General features: G+C 43.5%; 4 protein-coding genes across 5 annotated transcripts in view; 1 reads left to right on the top strand and 3 right to left on the bottom strand.

Moving 5' to 3' along the window:
* Window positions 1-18: 18 nt before the first annotated feature.
* LOC105458477 (trichohyalin) lies at window positions 19-3796 on the bottom strand. Its single transcript, XM_011703806.1, has 5 exons — window positions 3397-3796; window positions 2902-3088; window positions 1993-2762; window positions 978-1176; window positions 19-663 (listed from the first exon to the last, which is right to left on the bottom strand). The coding sequence occupies exons 1-5, from the start codon at window positions 3600-3602 to the stop codon at window positions 31-33; spliced, it is 1995 nt and encodes a 664-aa protein (XP_011702108.1). The 5' UTR covers window positions 3603-3796; the 3' UTR covers window positions 19-30.
* Window positions 3797-4208: 412 nt separating this feature from the next.
* Window positions 4209-10191, top strand: LOC105458476 (PR domain zinc finger protein 10-like). Of its 2 annotated transcripts, none has more exons than XM_011703805.1 (11): window positions 4209-4910; window positions 4991-5381; window positions 5475-5816; window positions 5899-6231; window positions 6306-6509; window positions 6607-7113; window positions 7193-7457; window positions 7550-7694; window positions 7757-7945; window positions 8029-8220; window positions 8313-10191. In XM_011703805.1, the coding sequence occupies exons 1-11, from the start codon at window positions 4743-4745 to the stop codon at window positions 8583-8585; spliced, it is 3009 nt and encodes a 1002-aa protein (XP_011702107.1). In that variant the 5' UTR covers window positions 4209-4742; the 3' UTR covers window positions 8586-10191. The 2 variants fall into 2 exon arrangements, with proteins under 2 accessions (XP_011702107.1, XP_011702106.1); XM_011703804.1 differs by having other exon boundaries at window positions 4210-4910; window positions 5887-6231.
* On the bottom strand, window positions 10192-13428 carry LOC105458475 (potassium channel subfamily K member 13-like). The gene is made up of 5 exons (XM_011703803.1): window positions 13300-13428; window positions 12720-12912; window positions 11771-11845; window positions 11169-11571; window positions 10192-10962 (listed from the first exon to the last, which is right to left on the bottom strand). The coding sequence occupies exons 1-5, from the start codon at window positions 13426-13428 to the stop codon at window positions 10485-10487; spliced, it is 1278 nt and encodes a 425-aa protein (XP_011702105.1). The 3' UTR covers window positions 10192-10484.
* Window positions 13429-14289: 861 nt separating this feature from the next.
* The window catches only part of LOC105458474 (coiled-coil domain-containing protein 85C), a 4016-nt gene continuing 2361 nt past the window's right edge, over window positions 14290-15944 (bottom strand). The window contains exons 2-4 of the mRNA XM_011703801.1: window positions 15399-15771; window positions 14785-15053; window positions 14290-14543 (exon numbers count right to left, since the gene is read on the bottom strand). Coding sequence (XP_011702103.1) covers window positions 14499-14543; window positions 14785-15053; window positions 15399-15771 — 687 coding nt within the window. The 3' untranslated portion in view covers window positions 14290-14498. The remainder of the gene's footprint in view (window positions 14544-14784; window positions 15054-15398; window positions 15772-15944) is intronic.

The following is a 15944-nucleotide window of genomic DNA, read 5'->3' as shown; positions in this document are numbered from 1 at the left end:
ATCTAAGTTATTTCTAAATTCGTTTTTACACTAGTCTTCTAATATTACACCTCTTTGCCTCGGGTCGAAGTCTGGGATTACTTCTTGCACGATTTCCCGCCACATGTCTCTCACTCGCTTCCTCTCCATGATAACCGGCACCATCTCTGGATACCTTTTCCACATATTGAAATACTTGATTTTCAACCTTTCCTCGTAGTGCTGCAGAGCTAAACGCTCACGCTTCAATTGCTCCACCTTATATTCCATAACTTTTAGCTTCCACATTTTGAAATATTTATTCTGTAATCTCATGTCGCAGAAGTCTCTCGCCACTTGGCCCTTTCTTCTCTCCTCCTGCACCACGTCCTTCCACTTTTGCAACGCGTATCGCAATAAATTTCTATTGTACAACGTTGTAGCTAGCTCGGATTTAATTTTACCCCGACGTTCCGTTTCCATCCGCCACATCACGAGCACTTTTTGCAGCAAGCACCGCTTGTAGTAGTCGTCGGCTTTCCTCATATCGTTATTCCTCTTTTCGACGAGCGCGGTTATATAGCGTCGCAACAGGTATTTGCGATAAAATGCTTCCGCCATGGCATTTAGTTTCTTATACCTTTCCACTTCGCGCGCTCGTTGTTGCTCCCGTTCCTCGCGCATTCTTCGCGCTTCGCGCAGGGCCTGGGGATGAAAAGATCTTGTTAGATTAAACCGCGAGTATATTTCTAAATGTAGCGTGTAAGTGGCATTAGAGGATAAAGTACTTTATTATGTTATAGAATGAAGTACAAAATAAACAATATATTGTATGAGTAATGTAAACTAGAAATTATTACAGTGTAACATTTACTGGAAATGTCCCTCGCAAGAGATAATTTTGTTAGCAAGGTGAAAGCTATGTGAGAGAGAGAGAGAGAGAGAGAGAGAGAGAGCTAAGTGTGCTAGCACACACCCAATACGATATTAATATACTTTGACCTCTCATATTATCTGACCTCTTGTTGCAATCTTTTCCTCTCTTGCTCCTCCGCCCTCCTGGCGGCCTCTTCTTTTCTCCTCTCGTCCTCCAGTTTCTTCCGTCGCGCTTCTTCGCGCAACTTTATTCTGTCCCTCCTCGCTTCCGCCCGCGCTTCCATCCTCGCCAGAAATTTAGGGGGACTCGGTACTCGAATTGGCGCCACCAGGGATTTGTCCCTGTTAATTAAAGAAGAACGTATAATTAAGGGTCCGCCAAGCCGAATTACGCTCGCGTAAAATCTGCGTCGGATTTAATTTAGCACAAAAAGGGCTTGACTCTGAACATCTCCTCTTTAAGATACTTTCTACCTCGCAAACTCGTAGAAAGACCAGCGCGTAAAGCGAGCAATGTAATCAACGATCCACTTTAATTTAGTCCGCAAAGACCAGCTTCCAGCGTCTTTACGCTTTGCGTCATCGTCGTTTTAAAAGAGCTTTATAGCTCAGAATACACTCGCATGCCGTGCGAATAGATGCACATGTTTGATGCAAACGACGTCATAACGTAAGGAGACATTTGTATATTTTACGTCGAACATAAAGCTGACTTGAGAAGTTTCGATTATTAGTCTGATTATACTACTCGAATCTTAAAAGTTTCAGCGGCAAGCTCGACTGAGAATCGTATTCGGGAATTAGGAATTTATCGACCTGAAGTTATATTCTTTTCGAGATAAAGAATTCATACACGGAAAGAACTTTCTTTTAAAAATATACCCAGAAAATCACGTTAATTATAGGACAACATAGCATTTCGGCAAATTCTATATGATTTTCTCTGTTTTTTTATTGTGCATTACAATAAAGTTGTTGTAGTACATATTTAAAAAAAAAAATAATGAGTTATATAAAAATGAAAATTTTGTCGAAATGCTATGTTGTCCTATGATTAACATAATTTTCAAGATAAATTTTAAAATAAAATTCTTTCCGTGTAGTTTATAGCTTGACGAAATGAAATACGTCATAATTACTCGTAATTACAGGATCTACCTATAGCCCGCTTGTCTCATCAGTTGGATCAACGTCCTCCTGGTCTGCTGACCGCAGTGGGTGAGAGTCTCCCTGGCCGCGTTCACCGTTTCCTCGCCGGACCTCGCTATTTCCTCCTGCACCTGCTTCAGCTTCAGTTCCTCAATGATCCTGTTCTGCTCGGCCAATTTCAGCCGCTGCTTGCGAATGATCTCTTTCTGGGCGATCAATCGGCACTGCGCCGGCGACTCGAAGACGAACGGCCTGGATGGCTTCTTCCTCGCCTCGGTGTCTCTCGAGTTCGAGGAAGAATCCTTCGACTCCGCTCTTTGACTTGACTTCAATTCCTTCCGCGTCTCGTTGAGAGTGTCGATGAGCATCTCGATCCTCCGCGCGTCGGGATCTTCCGCCGCGCGTTCTCGTCGTGCCTTCGCCTCCCTCACACGCATCTTCCACAGATGAACGTACGATTTCAGTCTTTCTCGCGACAAGATGCTCTGGATGCGGATCCTGATTTCGCTGAGACGGTGTTTATCCCGCGCATTCTGTCGAAGAGCCTCGAAATACGTTCTTAAAATATGCAGTCGTTGCTCTTCCGATTCGCAGCTCGATTTATCCTTGATGGTCACTTTAATGCTACCGAAAGACGCTATCTCGATCCCGTTCGTCAGACACCGCCTGTTGTTCTTCAATTCGGCGGAAGAGACTTCCGCGAACGGCTTTCTGCTCCTCTTTTGAGCGGCTGTCGGCTTTTGCTCCATCGTTTTGCTTCTTTTATTAATGAGAATCCGCTGTAAATTTTTTAGGCTTATTAAGACAATTGATACAATTAATTTAGATGCTGGAAAATTTATAATATATTCGCAGGCATCACACGTTGAAAATAGTGATTCATCTTTATTAAATGTCTAATTTGTTGTCGAGCTTCACCTTGACTTTGCTGGATGTTCTCCAAAAGTTTTCGTCATCCGAGCTAGCTATATTCTTTCTGCTGCACAATCCGCAAAATTTGGGACGAGACTTTTGCAAATCTTGCTCAAATTTGCGCAATTCCCTCTGTATGAAAGCTTGCTCTCTTTTCGCCTGCAGTTCCCTCGTTTCCTCCTGCGTCAATAATCTGTGAATACATTTGATGAATTAATTTATCTTTATCATTTCCGGCCAAAATTACGCGATCCATTTACATAATGTGTTAGCTACGATAACAACGAGAAAGATCAATAAAATAATAAGATAATAATAATCGATCAATAAGATAAGCGACAAAATCATTATAATCTTCATACAAAATCATTATAATCTTATTCGCGATAATTTATAGATTACGCGTATACTAGCTAGACTTATATGAACATAATATAAATAGATATATTATAAATAAAATCTATACTTTTATAAAGCTGCGCGTAAAGTTCGAAGGTATACCTTCTGGCCTCTGCTAGGACAGAAGCCTTTGCTGGAGAACTGGCCAGGTCCTCGCGAAAGATTCTGTGCCTCGCGTCCATAACTAAATTCGGATCCGGGAAGGTCTTTCTTTCGTCCTCCAGCATTCGCCGTTTCTCGGACGGCTGGAAAATCGTCACCTTCATCATCTCGTCCATCAGCTTCCGCGCTTCGTCGAGCAGCACCATGTCTCTCGTCAATCTGGGATCTGAAGCGATTTTTTCAAAGTTTTTACGATCAACAATTGTTCAGTTCGTATCGTGGACTGCGCCCTGCGCCAGCTTCTTGTTTATCCGTGTTTGTTTCTCTGTTGTCAGGGAAAGCTTCCAACCCTCCCGATCCGAGGTGAATGGGGGGTCCCAATCCCCATTCATGAGTTGAACGGTAGAAGGGTGAAAACGATATAATCGCGGGGGAAATTGCAAGAATATATAGTATATTACACACTGATATTCCCGCACGATAAATAATAAATATTTGAAATTTTTGTTAATTATTTTTTAAAATTATTTTACTAATTTTTAAAAAATTAAAAATTTGTTTAAATAATTTAGAGTAGTATTGTAATATACAGAAATTTGACTTGAAATTTTTTTAATACGAAAAACATTATTCCTAATTATCATACGAATAATATGTGTTTCAATTATAACACAGTTATATATTTTTAATTATAACACAGTTATATATTTTTATATCCTTAAATTTCTATTAATTTTACGTAAACAAAGAAAAATATTTTCCCTTATTTTACCTCATGCGCATTCGCGTTTATTTAGAAGATAATCAGTAAAACAACTGTCGATTTTACGAATAGATTTTACAGTCGTTCAAACAATAAGCTAATGTAATTGTAAGATAATTGCGATCCGAACGGACTGTTTCGCGGGTTCAAAGTTTCCCGCCGTCTCGACGTTAATCAATCGCGTTGCGAGATCGGCATCGTCGACTGTTGACGGGCCAGTGCTGCTGCAGCAGCGGATGCTCACTGTTATCGAGTGAGAGGTGCATCGACTTCGAGCCCCTGTGTGTCGAGGCTGCTTGACTCCTCTCGTGCGAGTTCAAAATAACGGAGACCCGCAGGACGAACACCTGTTTCCTGCCTCGCGCGCAATGTCGTCCGCCGTCCGCGTCGCGCCCGGAACACCGAGGGTCGCGCGTCGCGGTTAGAGCGACCCTGGCTGTCACCTGGCCGTCAGAGAGATCCGTTACATCTCTTCCCTCGCGTACTCCCGTGTGCACGTCCGCGCGATCGAATGTGACTGGTAACACAACGGCACGGGCGACAAGACACCACGGACTTCGCTGGTGCGATACGTCAACGTAAGATGGATCCAAGGGGCCCTCCTGAGGGGGCCCCTGCCGAGTCCTTCGAGATATCCAGCATCGACAGGGGGGCCGATACCACGGTCAACGGATGGCCGACGGATCACCCCTTCGCCTCGTCCCTGTGCGAACAGCCGAAGAAGCTGAACAACAGGCTTCTGTTCCTGACCGTGAGTAAACTCCTTTGATGATGAACGACATGTCAGTATCTTGGTGTGTATCTTTACGACTGTGGCCCCTCTGTTGCCAGGTGGAATATGTGGAGGATCAATCCCGACTGTTCCCCACGTATGAGCAGATCTCCTTTTCGCCGAGGGCGGCCTCCCCCCTATCCGAGTTCGAGAATCGAGTCAGCCCGCTGGATCCGAACATGAGTTCCACCGCCAGATATTCTCCCACGCCGGTCCAACTGCCTTCCTCACCCTTCCACAACTCCGTCGTCGTCCTTCAAGGCCCGTCCTCGCCCTTGATGTCCCAGCCTGAACCGAATATACGAACGAGCATTAATTACGTGACCCAGCTGACCCATCCGATCGACACTCAGGCCGTACCTCAGACAGACACTACCACAGACTTTGTTGGCAATGGGAACGAAGATGGGCTGGTGTCCAGCGTCAGCAGCGAATTGATTTTAATGCAGGGTAAGAAATGATTTTTTTTTTTTTGTAAAATAAAATGTACATATTAAATGGTTTTTTTTTTGTTATCCTTTAACCATTATATAACACTTGCAGAAACTGCACCTGAATTGGAATCTTCGGCGACTCCCTTAATGCTAACAGGAATACCAGGCACGGACTTCGCTCTGACCAGAGACTTCCTGGTGATGCAGGATGATCAAATAAACGTTATCAACACGTTTAAAAATCAGAACATGGAGATGGAGGACAACCCCATCGCTTTGCCATCCATTACCGAAGATGCGAACAAAGAAAACAACAATCTTGCTTTGCCGGAGTGTGATAAGGAGATTCAACAGATTACCAAAGAACCGGTGTCCACTGAGAAGAAGAAGGTGATCGAGAAGAAAGATGTGCGGAGATCCAAACGGCATATAACGGATAAGAAAGATTTCTGTGAGTATAATATTCCAAGCGTGTAAATAAATATGTTTATTACTTTATTTATAAGCTTTTTGTATATTAGGCATTTTTACAGGGTGCGACGACGAGTACGATGTTAATTGTGCCAAAGACGACAGCTCCAATTTGACCGACGTATGCACAATCGCGGATCAACCTGTGCCATCGCGTGCTGTAGCAACACTGCCAGGCTCATATCTTTTGTTAAACAAGCTATCTACTTCGCATGCTGCAGCGAACGGCGCGACCTACGGGATTTTTGCGAAACGTAACATTCGAAGGCGCACGCAATTCGGGCCCATCGAAGGTGTGTTGTGCACTTACGACGGCTCGCCCTTCGAGAATGCTTTGCCACTGCTCTACGAAACTGAGAATGGGGAATTCCTGAAAGTAGATGTGTCCAACGAAAGTAAGCAATCGTCTGTAACGTCTATTTATTTTTCGGTTAAAGTGCTTCAACTTAGATCTCCGTTACATTTTTAGACACCTCAAACTGGATGCGTTTTGTGCGGCCCGCACTGACATACAAGGAGCAAAATTTAATCATTTGTCAGCAGAAGGATGGAATAGTATTTTTGACCAATAGAAACATTTCGCCAAAGGAAGAGCTCAAGGCAGGTCCTAGTCCAGACTATGCAAGTCGCAGAAATTTGCCAATACTCAAACCAGACGCGAAAGATGAAAAAGGTATAAAGAATATAGATATGTATTAATTACTGACGTGGCATAATGAGTATTGACCGACGCAGATTAATTCCCTCTTTTTTTTTTTAATTTTTGGCAGAAGTGGCTAATCAAATATCCACATGGTCACGCTTGGATGGTAATTCTTACAATCGACGCATAAAGATGTTTCGCGACAGAAACGTGAAGGAGAAGGAGAACTCGCGGCAGAACAAGTGCGACAAAGAGTGGAAATGTTCCGTGTGCAACTTGATTTTCCGGAAGCCGTCCCTGCTTAACCTGCACACGGCCGTTCATTCCAACGATATCAAAATTGAGAATCAAATGTCCGCGTGCCCGCAATGCGGACTGGAATTCCACAAGCACAGCGAATTGGCGAATCATGTGTCTCAGCACGGGCGAATGGCGTTACCTAAGGCAAAGAGATTAACTCCTCTAGGTTCATACAAGTGTTCAATGTGTTACAAACGTTTTGCTACGAAGATACGATTACAACAGCACTGCTTGGCGCATGGTGCTGAGGACCAAAAACCACTGCCGTGCAGTATCTGCTTGAAGCGATTTATGAACAACTCCGCGTTGTCGGGTCATCTGAAAACGCATAAAGGTGAATCTATAACGAAACAATAAGCGTGAAACAGTACGGCCTTATCGATTGTTGTTCCTATAACGATTTCGATTTGCAGAAAACAAACAGGTCTTCGAGTGCCCGATGTGCAGGCAGCTATTCCGCCAAGGTACAATGCTGAAGGATCACGTTGAGACACATAGAAACCAAGACGGTATATTCAGTTGCCCTCACTGCCAGCGAACGTTCATCAAGTATTCAGTCATTCGCAAACACATTCGGGCACACCATTGCGAGAGGAAGCACAAGTGCCAGCACTGTGCGAAACGTTTCCCGACGGTCGACAAGTTGCGAATGCATTTGCTGAAGCACTCCGATCATAGGTACAATTTTTAATTTCGGCATTAATACGTGCCAAATTAATTATGTTAACGAGAGAGACGCGAGAAAATTTAATCGGCTTTTATTTACGCAGAGAATTTCATTGCGCCAACTGCGGTAAACAGTTTAAGAGGAAGGATAAATTGAAGGAACACATGACTAAAATACACCACTCCCAAGCGGTGGTTAACGGAGAACAAATAACGCAGAACAACCAGGCGAAGAAATTTGTGCCAAAGGTGCGTCCAAGGTGAAAAAACGTGATCGATTATGTATTACTCAATTATTTTTCTGTTAACAGGTAAATCCGAACGATTACAATCGCTTCATTTACAAATGTCATCAATGCCTGGTGGGTTTCAAGCGTAGGGGAATGCTGGTGAATCACCTAGCGAAGCGACATCCCGACGTCGCTCCCGAGTCTGTGCCGGAATTGAACTTACCTATTCTGCGACAAACCAGAGACTATTATTGCCAGTATTGCGACAAGGTACTATTTTGCTGCCGTTACCGTCACGATAATAAAATCCCATTTCGAGATAGAAATCAAAGTATCGTTTTTTTTTTTTAAAGGTCTATAAAAGCAGCAGCAAACGTAAGGCGCATATCATGAAGAACCATCCTGGCGCGGCCTTGCCGCCTAGCAACCGGCAGAAAGAATCCGAATTCTCGGGACTGCCGAATCCAAGCTTCAGTCAGACAGTGGGCAGCATCACGACTAGTCCCCAAGGTTGCCAGTGGTGCCACAAGCAGTACGCCAGCAAGGTGAGTTTTATATAAAGCCCGAGAGAAAGAGAGAGAGAGATTATATTTAGTCAACAATCGACAGTTGTTAATAAGTGTATATTCTATTCAAGGCAAAGCTCTTGCAACACCAGCGCAAGAAGCACGCGCACCTGATGGAGCCGGCGGATCAAATACCGCGATCGCGGAATCGGCCGCCGCAGAATCAAAATCAACCGCCCGCGCTGAACGACAACAACTTTGTGATATCCGATTACATACAAGGATGCGACGGGGATTTCCTGAAGCAGAAAATAATCAAAATAACGAACGACGTGGACCTGATAGGCAACGGTGGCCTGGAGATGATTGGCCAGCAGTTTGTGCGTATGCGCGACATACGTTGAGGAAACGCGCGGCATCCTCGACACGGGGGATGAGCGTCGCCAATTTATCGAGATATGAATCTCGCAACCCTTTGTACGCAGTCGAGATATTAGGCTGCGTTTTTTTGCTGCCGTTACCAATGTCGGGGGCGACCAACGTCGCCTGGACGGGGGCGGCGAAGCGCTGTGTCGCCCGAGAATATTTGGGAATATACGCGGCTTTGTCAGCGTCAGTGCGAAACACTGGGGCGCTGTTTTGTTGATTGTACGCGTTTGATCGATCGACAATGACGACGGTTACCGATGATAACCTAGTGGCTTTGGCGGATTTGTTGGAAGCGAAGAGCACGCAGTTTTAAGGATAACTTTGCCCGAGCCTCGAAACGAAAAAAAAAAAAAAAAGAGAGAAACGCCTAAAAACGTTGACTGAAAACCAACCCGAGGCTCGAGGAATCTACTTGCGACGGAGAGCATTGTAGTCTCGTACAATTGTTGAGATCTTTCCTTGAAATATTAAGAATACCGTAAAGAGAAAAAGAAAAAAAAAAAGGTAGAACAAGTCCTGGTACTATCGGCACGCCATTTGCGCTAGGCCTGGTAGTTTTACTTTAAAAATCCGATTCGAGTGTGAAGTAGATGGACGAAATTTAAGCGACAGGTTTAAAGAGATGTTAAAAATAAAAAAAAAACCCCCGGTTTATAAATCTGGACGGCGGACGGGTTAGATCGCGCTGCGTCTTAGATCAGCGTAACTTCCTCCGTACGGCGATGATTGGAGTAATGTTAAACGCTCATTATTCGCAACGTATTTGGCTTCACTTAACGGCGAGCGATTGTCTGTAGATTACGTGAAAGCTTGCGATCTCTGCAAGGAATCGTCCATTTCACTTTTGCTCTTTCTCTCTCTCTCTATCTCTCTTCCTCGTAATTCCAAGATCTCGTAAACGCTTGCGTCCACGTTCTCATTTTAGAATAATATACAAGTAACATGCGTTCTTAGATCTTCAACGAAGAACATACTGTTTTCACGTAATCGTTTCGTAATCGCTGGTCTCATCCACGTATGAATCTAGTCGTCACGGCCGAGAGCTCGTTTGAATCGTCGGCTCGAGATGTCCGGTTTTAAATTGACGCACGGTACCGTAGTTACGTAGCCAAAGGGGGAGGGGGGGGGGCGGGGGAATTTTCGCCCTCGCGAATTTTACGAACAGCAGGAGCAACGTATGTACGTGTATTTTTAAGCTGTGTATTCCTGGCCGCGCGTTCGCACGTAAGCACACGTACACCACAAGAGTTTTCGCAAAAGATTGTCCAAAGATTGTGTATTCCGCAACGTGTCTGAATTCGGATAATTGTGTCCTCACGTAAAACCCTATCCGGTTTGGTGTGTGTCGTAAATAAAAGTAAAAATAAAAAAAAACCCGCACGAACGATTTTCACACTCAGAGAAATTCACGCCGACGAAACGACGACGACGTTGAACTTATTTTACACGACGCGGTATATACACGGCGTATACATTGTCGCAGTTACGAAGACAAGAGATTGCATGTTTGTCGATGTCGTTGACTACATGGAGGACTGTACTGTAAACATGACTTAAAATAAAGTTATTCGATGAGCGATATTCGACGATCGTACATGATTTATTACGTTCAACATTCAGGAGCCGCAGTATCGTTAAACAAATCATAGATATAAAAGGATCTTGCGGGAACAAATGTTTTACAAGAATATCGTCGCTGATTTCTATGTATTAATCATTTTCAGGCGTTTACAGCACACGGAATGTCGATAAATTTGCTTTAAAAATCGGCAAGGCGACTGCTCTTGCGAGGTGAATATGAAAATCATGAGAAATATGCTCGACACGGATGCGCTGTACTTTTACTATATATTTTCCCGCAGCCGTGATTGCTTCTACCTGTTTATCGTGTTTTTGCTTTCAAATTTTTCGCTGGCGATCGCGAGCGGGCCCACTGCTCCGGGCTTCAACACCTGATGACTCGGCGTGGCGGCGTGCGAACCACCACCCCTTTGCTTCGGCGCGGCGTCGTACAATTGCTTCTGCATCACAGCCAGGGAGACCTTGTTCGCGGACAGGAAATCCTTCATGGAGATCACCTCGCCCGACATCCTGCGCGGCGTATCCGAATTGTCCTCCGCCCTGATCGCGTCCCTGCCGCCGAGCCTCGTCGGCCTCCTCTTCGAATAGTACACGGTCGACACGAAGGACTGCCTCCTGGGTAAATACGGCGCCGCTACATCCTGATTACCGTATTGCAACTTGCGTATCACGTAAGTCAGGCCCTGCTTTATCACAATCGACGTGACGTTCAGCAGGGAATATATGCAGCAACATCCCACCACGAGGAAGACGAAGTTCGCGAATCTATACCTATATATAAATGAGGAACAAAACTGTATTTATTTGTATTGTCAGAGCTTTAATGCGAAAAGCCACTGGCGCGTTTTTATTAAAGAAAAATTGATGTTAAATTCGTCAAAGAATCTGTCGATTAAAAATTTAAAATTCAGTTTGCAGAATTTTAGCCATGCGCCTCGGATAAATTACACGAATTCGATCTCACATCGCAATCTTACCAATGTACGTAAGGGTAGCTCGGCTTTTGCGTGCTAACAAAGTCGCCAAAGCCGATAGTGGTGAAGCTGACGAAGGCGAAGTACAGCGCGTCGAAATAATCCCAGTCCTCCAGCGGCGCGTAAAGTGCAGCGGCACAACAGGCGACGATGCAGGAGGTGATGGACAAGTAGAACATGACCCAGTACACGCTCGGTTTCCATTGGTCCAGGTCCACATGATCGTCGTCATCAAGGATGTCCGGTCGGGACGATCTCTGGATGCTCGACGATTTGGAGATCCGCCGGGATGTCAAGGTGGTCCTGCGGAGACGTCTTCTCAATCGACGTATGTGCCAGCTACGCAAGATCCACGCCAGGAGGGTGATGATCCTCTCCAGGAAGAGATTGAAGAACAAGATGCCACCTAAATCATTGCTTATCGTTAGGATAAAAATAGTTTCATTAAATAATGTGTAAGTTTTTTTTTTTTATTCTAGACTCTTGTTTCACATTCTTAAAGCCGGATTATTTTTAATAATTGTTATTTATTGCGATTTCTTAATTATTGCCCGATATCTCAGATCTTTGATTTTAATCTGTAGATTTTTTTTTTTTGTTATTACCGGAACAACCGAAGAAGCCATAAAGAACGACAGCCGCTTTACCCGCCGTTGTCTGGGGCGCGGTGCTGCCGTAGCCTGTAAAATAAGTGTCACGCTTAATTCTTTCATTTCAGAATTATATTATACGGCGACGTATGCGTGTATAGAGATCGGCGACCAAAGGACAGCCAGTCGTGTGGATAAATGCGAGACTAGGTCGCGGGATATTAGCATTCCGGAATTCACCGGGGGAACATTCTGCATGCATACGCCGGCCGACGACCCTTACCCTCTTACTTAACGTCATTACGACCAAGTTTTGCGGAGGAATGCGATCACCTCGATAAAACTTTTCTCTATCGTGTATAAATACGCGTATATGCCGCGAAGTCATTTTTACTCGCATAAGAAACAAGAAAGAAAGGGCAGCGGAAGAAATCAAGCTATTCGAATTACGGTATCAATTACCTTTATAATTCATATTATACAAATGAGATTATTTTTTTCCTAGGCAATATAACTGGAAAGCTATCAATAACAATAATTATAATGAAAAATTAATATTATATATTGTTATATATTAATTATTATTTTAATACATATTAATATTTTTTGTTATAATTGTTATTATAATATAATTTTCGATCATATTGTCTGAGAAAGAAATAATCTCATTTATGTAACATGAACTACAAAGGCGATATCGTACTTCGAATAACTTAATTATAATTAATAACGATAATTTTCATGAAAAGAAATTTTGCTTTTACAGATATTAAGATCTCGGGTGCGGAATCGAGCAGAATTGTTCCCTTGAAAGCGACTCGTTCGCGACGTCGCGGGAACAGGGAATCGAAAGAGCGTGCGGCATGAATCCCACTGACCCCGATACTCCCGGTCATGTCGTGGATAAAACGATTGACTAGTAACCGGTATTCCCAATACGGTACATTGCGCCAACGTTTCTTACCGATCGTAGAAACTATAGTGCTGACAAAGTGAAAGCTACCAGGAAAGTCCCAGCGGCGTCTCTTGTTAATGATGCCGGTAGCGGAAGCGTTACCGTAGGCATACAGCAGCTCGTGCAGCCTCTGCAGGGCCAGAGAGCTACCTCGCAGATGGTGCCTTCGAAACGCGTGGTAGACCTGCCAGAATTCCGCGGCCTTTGTGCCATCCCAAACAATATTTATTTAAGTACATTTACAATTTATTCAAATACAACGCGAACCAATTATTTTAAATATAATTGTAATTATATAGGCTTCAATTCTGACTCGTAGATCTCATTATAACAGTATATTCACTTAGCGACCACGAAAGTTAAAAATACACAATTCACTGATTTGTTTGGCGTGAATTAATAATGATATAATTAAACGAAGCTCTCTTTGCTCAATTTTCATTTACTTCGTATGAAAATCACAGTCTCTTAATTTTTACGTCTCACTCTTAATTTTAAGGAACGCATTTTCCCGATCTGCGACGGTTCTTTACGAGAATTGTAATGAAGAATAATCTTTGATATACACGTCCGGATGTACTTTTCGTACCTGCCGTATCTCGAGATCGCTCTCTAACCGTTGGAAGAGAGCCGCGCCTGCGAGCATGTACACTGCCAGGACAACGGCAAGGAGGATGAACCTGGCGTTGTTCTCCGCGAGGCCTCCGCACAAGCACATCACCGGCGACTCTCATCCTTCCGACAGCCGGTGGCTGCTGGACGCGATCCCCACCGCTTTTCATCCGGAGCGGCGCGGCGCAAACTCGGCGGCCGGGAAGAATTCGCGAAGAGATACAAGGACGCGGAGTGGAGCAATTCGAAGAATACCGCCTCTTTAACATATACAGATAAGATAATTTGAACGACCGGTGAGATAATATTGCTAGCCAATTCGATTTTTTTTTCCCTACTGAAATATAAATTTTGTCACGCTTCGGTTTGACAGTTTCGCTGTGAGTTATCTAAGATATTTTAATTTTCGAACGCTTTTAAGTTTATGTAAGAGTTACTCGCTACTGAGCAGCGAGAAGATAAAATTGATCGGAGCTAGAGATAGGGAAAATATCCTAATTGCATGCCTCGCATTGACGCAACGATGCCGGACGTACAGGCAGCCGCAGATGTATGTGGGGCAATTCAACGCCTGCACCATTGAGAGCAAATCCTTTGACGAGCTAAAAATAGAAATACAAACTCGCTTGCGTATTCAACGCGTGAATTCCACCGAGGGGGGAATGTCTTTTCGTGAAAAGCGGCTCCAAGTAAACGCGGCGGATGCTAAATTGCGACCCCTTACACGCGTGCGGAACTCTGTTCTTCAATTAAAAAAATGAATCGGATATTTCGAAAATCCTGTAAGAGAGTCTAATTTTGGAAACTTTGTTATAATTAAAAGATGCTCGAAAAGATATGAAAGCTATTCACTTGTAAAGTAATTCATATTGCTTCTCAAATTTTAAACAAAAATATTTACGGTATAGATTTTTGATGAAAAAGGGGAAGGGAAAGGGCGCGAGATCAATCGCGAATAAATCACAGTGTATAGTAAAAATACTTTGTTAATAGATCTGCGAAAATTACATTTACATAAATAGATATCGGTATTCTCATATCGAGATTATTGTACAATTGTATAAAAATCTATATAAAATATCGTCTATAATACTATCTTCACGAACGAATGTTAGAGCTTATTGTTTTATATTAACAGTACTTCAAAATTGACAGATAATTCTCCCGGCACGATCGTTAATGCCTCGCTTGCGGACCTTCCTCCAACTTCCGCCAGACGACCTGGAAAGCGAAGACGATTAATCATACGTATCATAATGAACATGTTACATCACTCATTTAACGCGGAAGATTTTTTTCAGGCAAGTTGTACGGTAAAAAATCAGGCAAAAAATTATCGTTTTTCAAGATTTATTCTATTTAAAGGACATTTTTTTTTTCATCTAAGTGAGGCATTACGTGTGTCGCTTTACCGTGTCGCATTACGTGCGTTAATCGAGAAATAGCATTGACGTTTACTTACATTGCACATCTCTCTGACTAACGCCTTCTCCCCGTCATGACCTTCTTCTCTTTCCAGTTGTTCTCTGACCTCGAGAACCTGGAGAGCGCGCACCACGGCTTCCGGTCGGCTTCCCAAGTGAGCATTGTCGTTCGGGCTCGCGGGACTGTCCCAAATTTCACCCGATGGTAGCATCTCCCAACCTTGCGCACGGGCCTGGAGAACACTCTTGTCTTCCTCCAATTGCTTCACCCGTTGCTCCAAGCTCCTCACGTATTGCATTGTCTGGTCTGTAAGACAATTCGCAACTGAATCATCGGCATTCCAAAAAAATCGTTAAAATAAATCGTAACTGTCGCGTATATATATTATTGTTTATTTTATTTTTACTTGATGACGGTAAGCACTTTAAATTTGCATATATTCATCACGTGTCATATTGTATTGTATAAACACAAGCACAGAGCGAGTTTTTTTTAGAAAAGCTTTAATTTTCTGCGAATTATGATTATTATCAGATTATCTTTCTATTATATTTGAAATATATTCCCTTCCGCGTAAAAAAAAAAGTTTTGTGCTTATTGACTCGATATAAGAGGGAGAGAAAGAGATCTGCATCTTTTACTAGATTATACCGTTAAATGTGGAAGTGTGCCTCGGCCTCGGCGGCGCGGTCTCCTCGGCGTTCGTACTCGAGCTCGACCCGTCGCCGTCGTCCCTTTGACCACCGCCGCGTTCCTCATCGAGATACAGGCACAGCTCCTTGAGCTCCAGATTGTCCTTAATCAATTCCTGCTGCTTATTGTCCAGTTGGCGTAATTTGTTCTGGTAGGCCGAGACCTCCTGTCGCATAACGCTCACTGTGTATCGGCCGAACCTCTGCCACTCTCTCGCCAGCTTGCGACCCTTTTGTCGATCGTCGTCCAAAAAGCAGCAGAGATCGCGCAGTTCTTGATTATCGTCGTTCAGTCTTTGGTTGGCTTCCTTCAGCAACCGCAGCTCATTCACCTGGAAAGTAGAGATAGCTTTGTCAAATGGCGCTCGCTCTGTACTTCTTAAAGTTATGCTTCTTTTGAAATTTTATATTGTCACACTGTGAAAAAAATTACTTAAAACAAATAAATATGCTTCAGGTACCCCTCAAAGAAATAATTTTCTTGAAGCAAGTAAAATTTTTTTGT

The sequence above is a fragment of the Wasmannia auropunctata genome, unplaced genomic scaffold (assembly GCF_000956235.1).
Source record: "Wasmannia auropunctata unplaced genomic scaffold, wasmannia.A_1.0 LD334508.1, whole genome shotgun sequence".
Taxonomy (NCBI): domain Eukaryota; kingdom Metazoa; phylum Arthropoda; class Insecta; order Hymenoptera; family Formicidae; genus Wasmannia; species Wasmannia auropunctata.
Note: the sequence above shows the minus strand (reverse complement) of the source record. Positions and strands in the feature narration are given on the sequence as shown.

What these genes read in the sequence shown, in the direction of transcription:
- LOC105458477 (XM_011703806.1), bottom strand. Translation starts at nt 3,602, where the DNA reads ATGGTGCTGCTCGACGAAGCGCGGAAGCTGATGGACGAGATGATGAAG. An exon ending in GTCCTAGCAGAGGCCAGAAG is followed by an intron (nt 3,089 to 3,396) that starts GTATACCTTCGA and finishes ATGTATTCACAG; the next exon opens with ATTATTGACGCAGGAGGAAA. An exon ending in GAACATCCAGCAAAGTCAAG is followed by an intron (nt 2,763 to 2,901) that starts GTGAAGCTCGAC and finishes AAAAATTTACAG; the next exon opens with CGGATTCTCATTAATAAAAG.
- LOC105458476 (XM_011703804.1), top strand. Translation starts at nt 4,743, where the DNA reads ATGGATCCAAGGGGCCCTCCTGAGGGGGCCCCTGCCGAGTCCTTCGAG. An exon ending in CGAATTGATTTTAATGCAGG is followed by an intron (nt 5,382 to 5,474) that starts GTAAGAAATGAT and finishes TAACACTTGCAG; the next exon opens with AAACTGCACCTGAATTGGAA. An exon ending in AGTAGATGTGTCCAACGAAA is followed by an intron (nt 6,232 to 6,305) that starts GTAAGCAATCGT and finishes TTACATTTTTAG; the next exon opens with ACACCTCAAACTGGATGCGT.
- LOC105458475 (XM_011703803.1), bottom strand. Translation starts at nt 13,428, where the DNA reads ATGTGCTTGTGCGGAGGCCTCGCGGAGAACAACGCCAGGTTCATCCTC. An exon ending in TGGCTTCTTCGGTTGTTCCG is followed by an intron (nt 11,572 to 11,770) that starts GTAATAACAAAA and finishes GCAATGATTTAG; the next exon opens with GTGGCATCTTGTTCTTCAAT. An exon ending in AGCTACCCTTACGTACATTG is followed by an intron (nt 10,963 to 11,168) that starts GTAAGATTGCGA and finishes ATTTATATATAG; the next exon opens with GTATAGATTCGCGAACTTCG.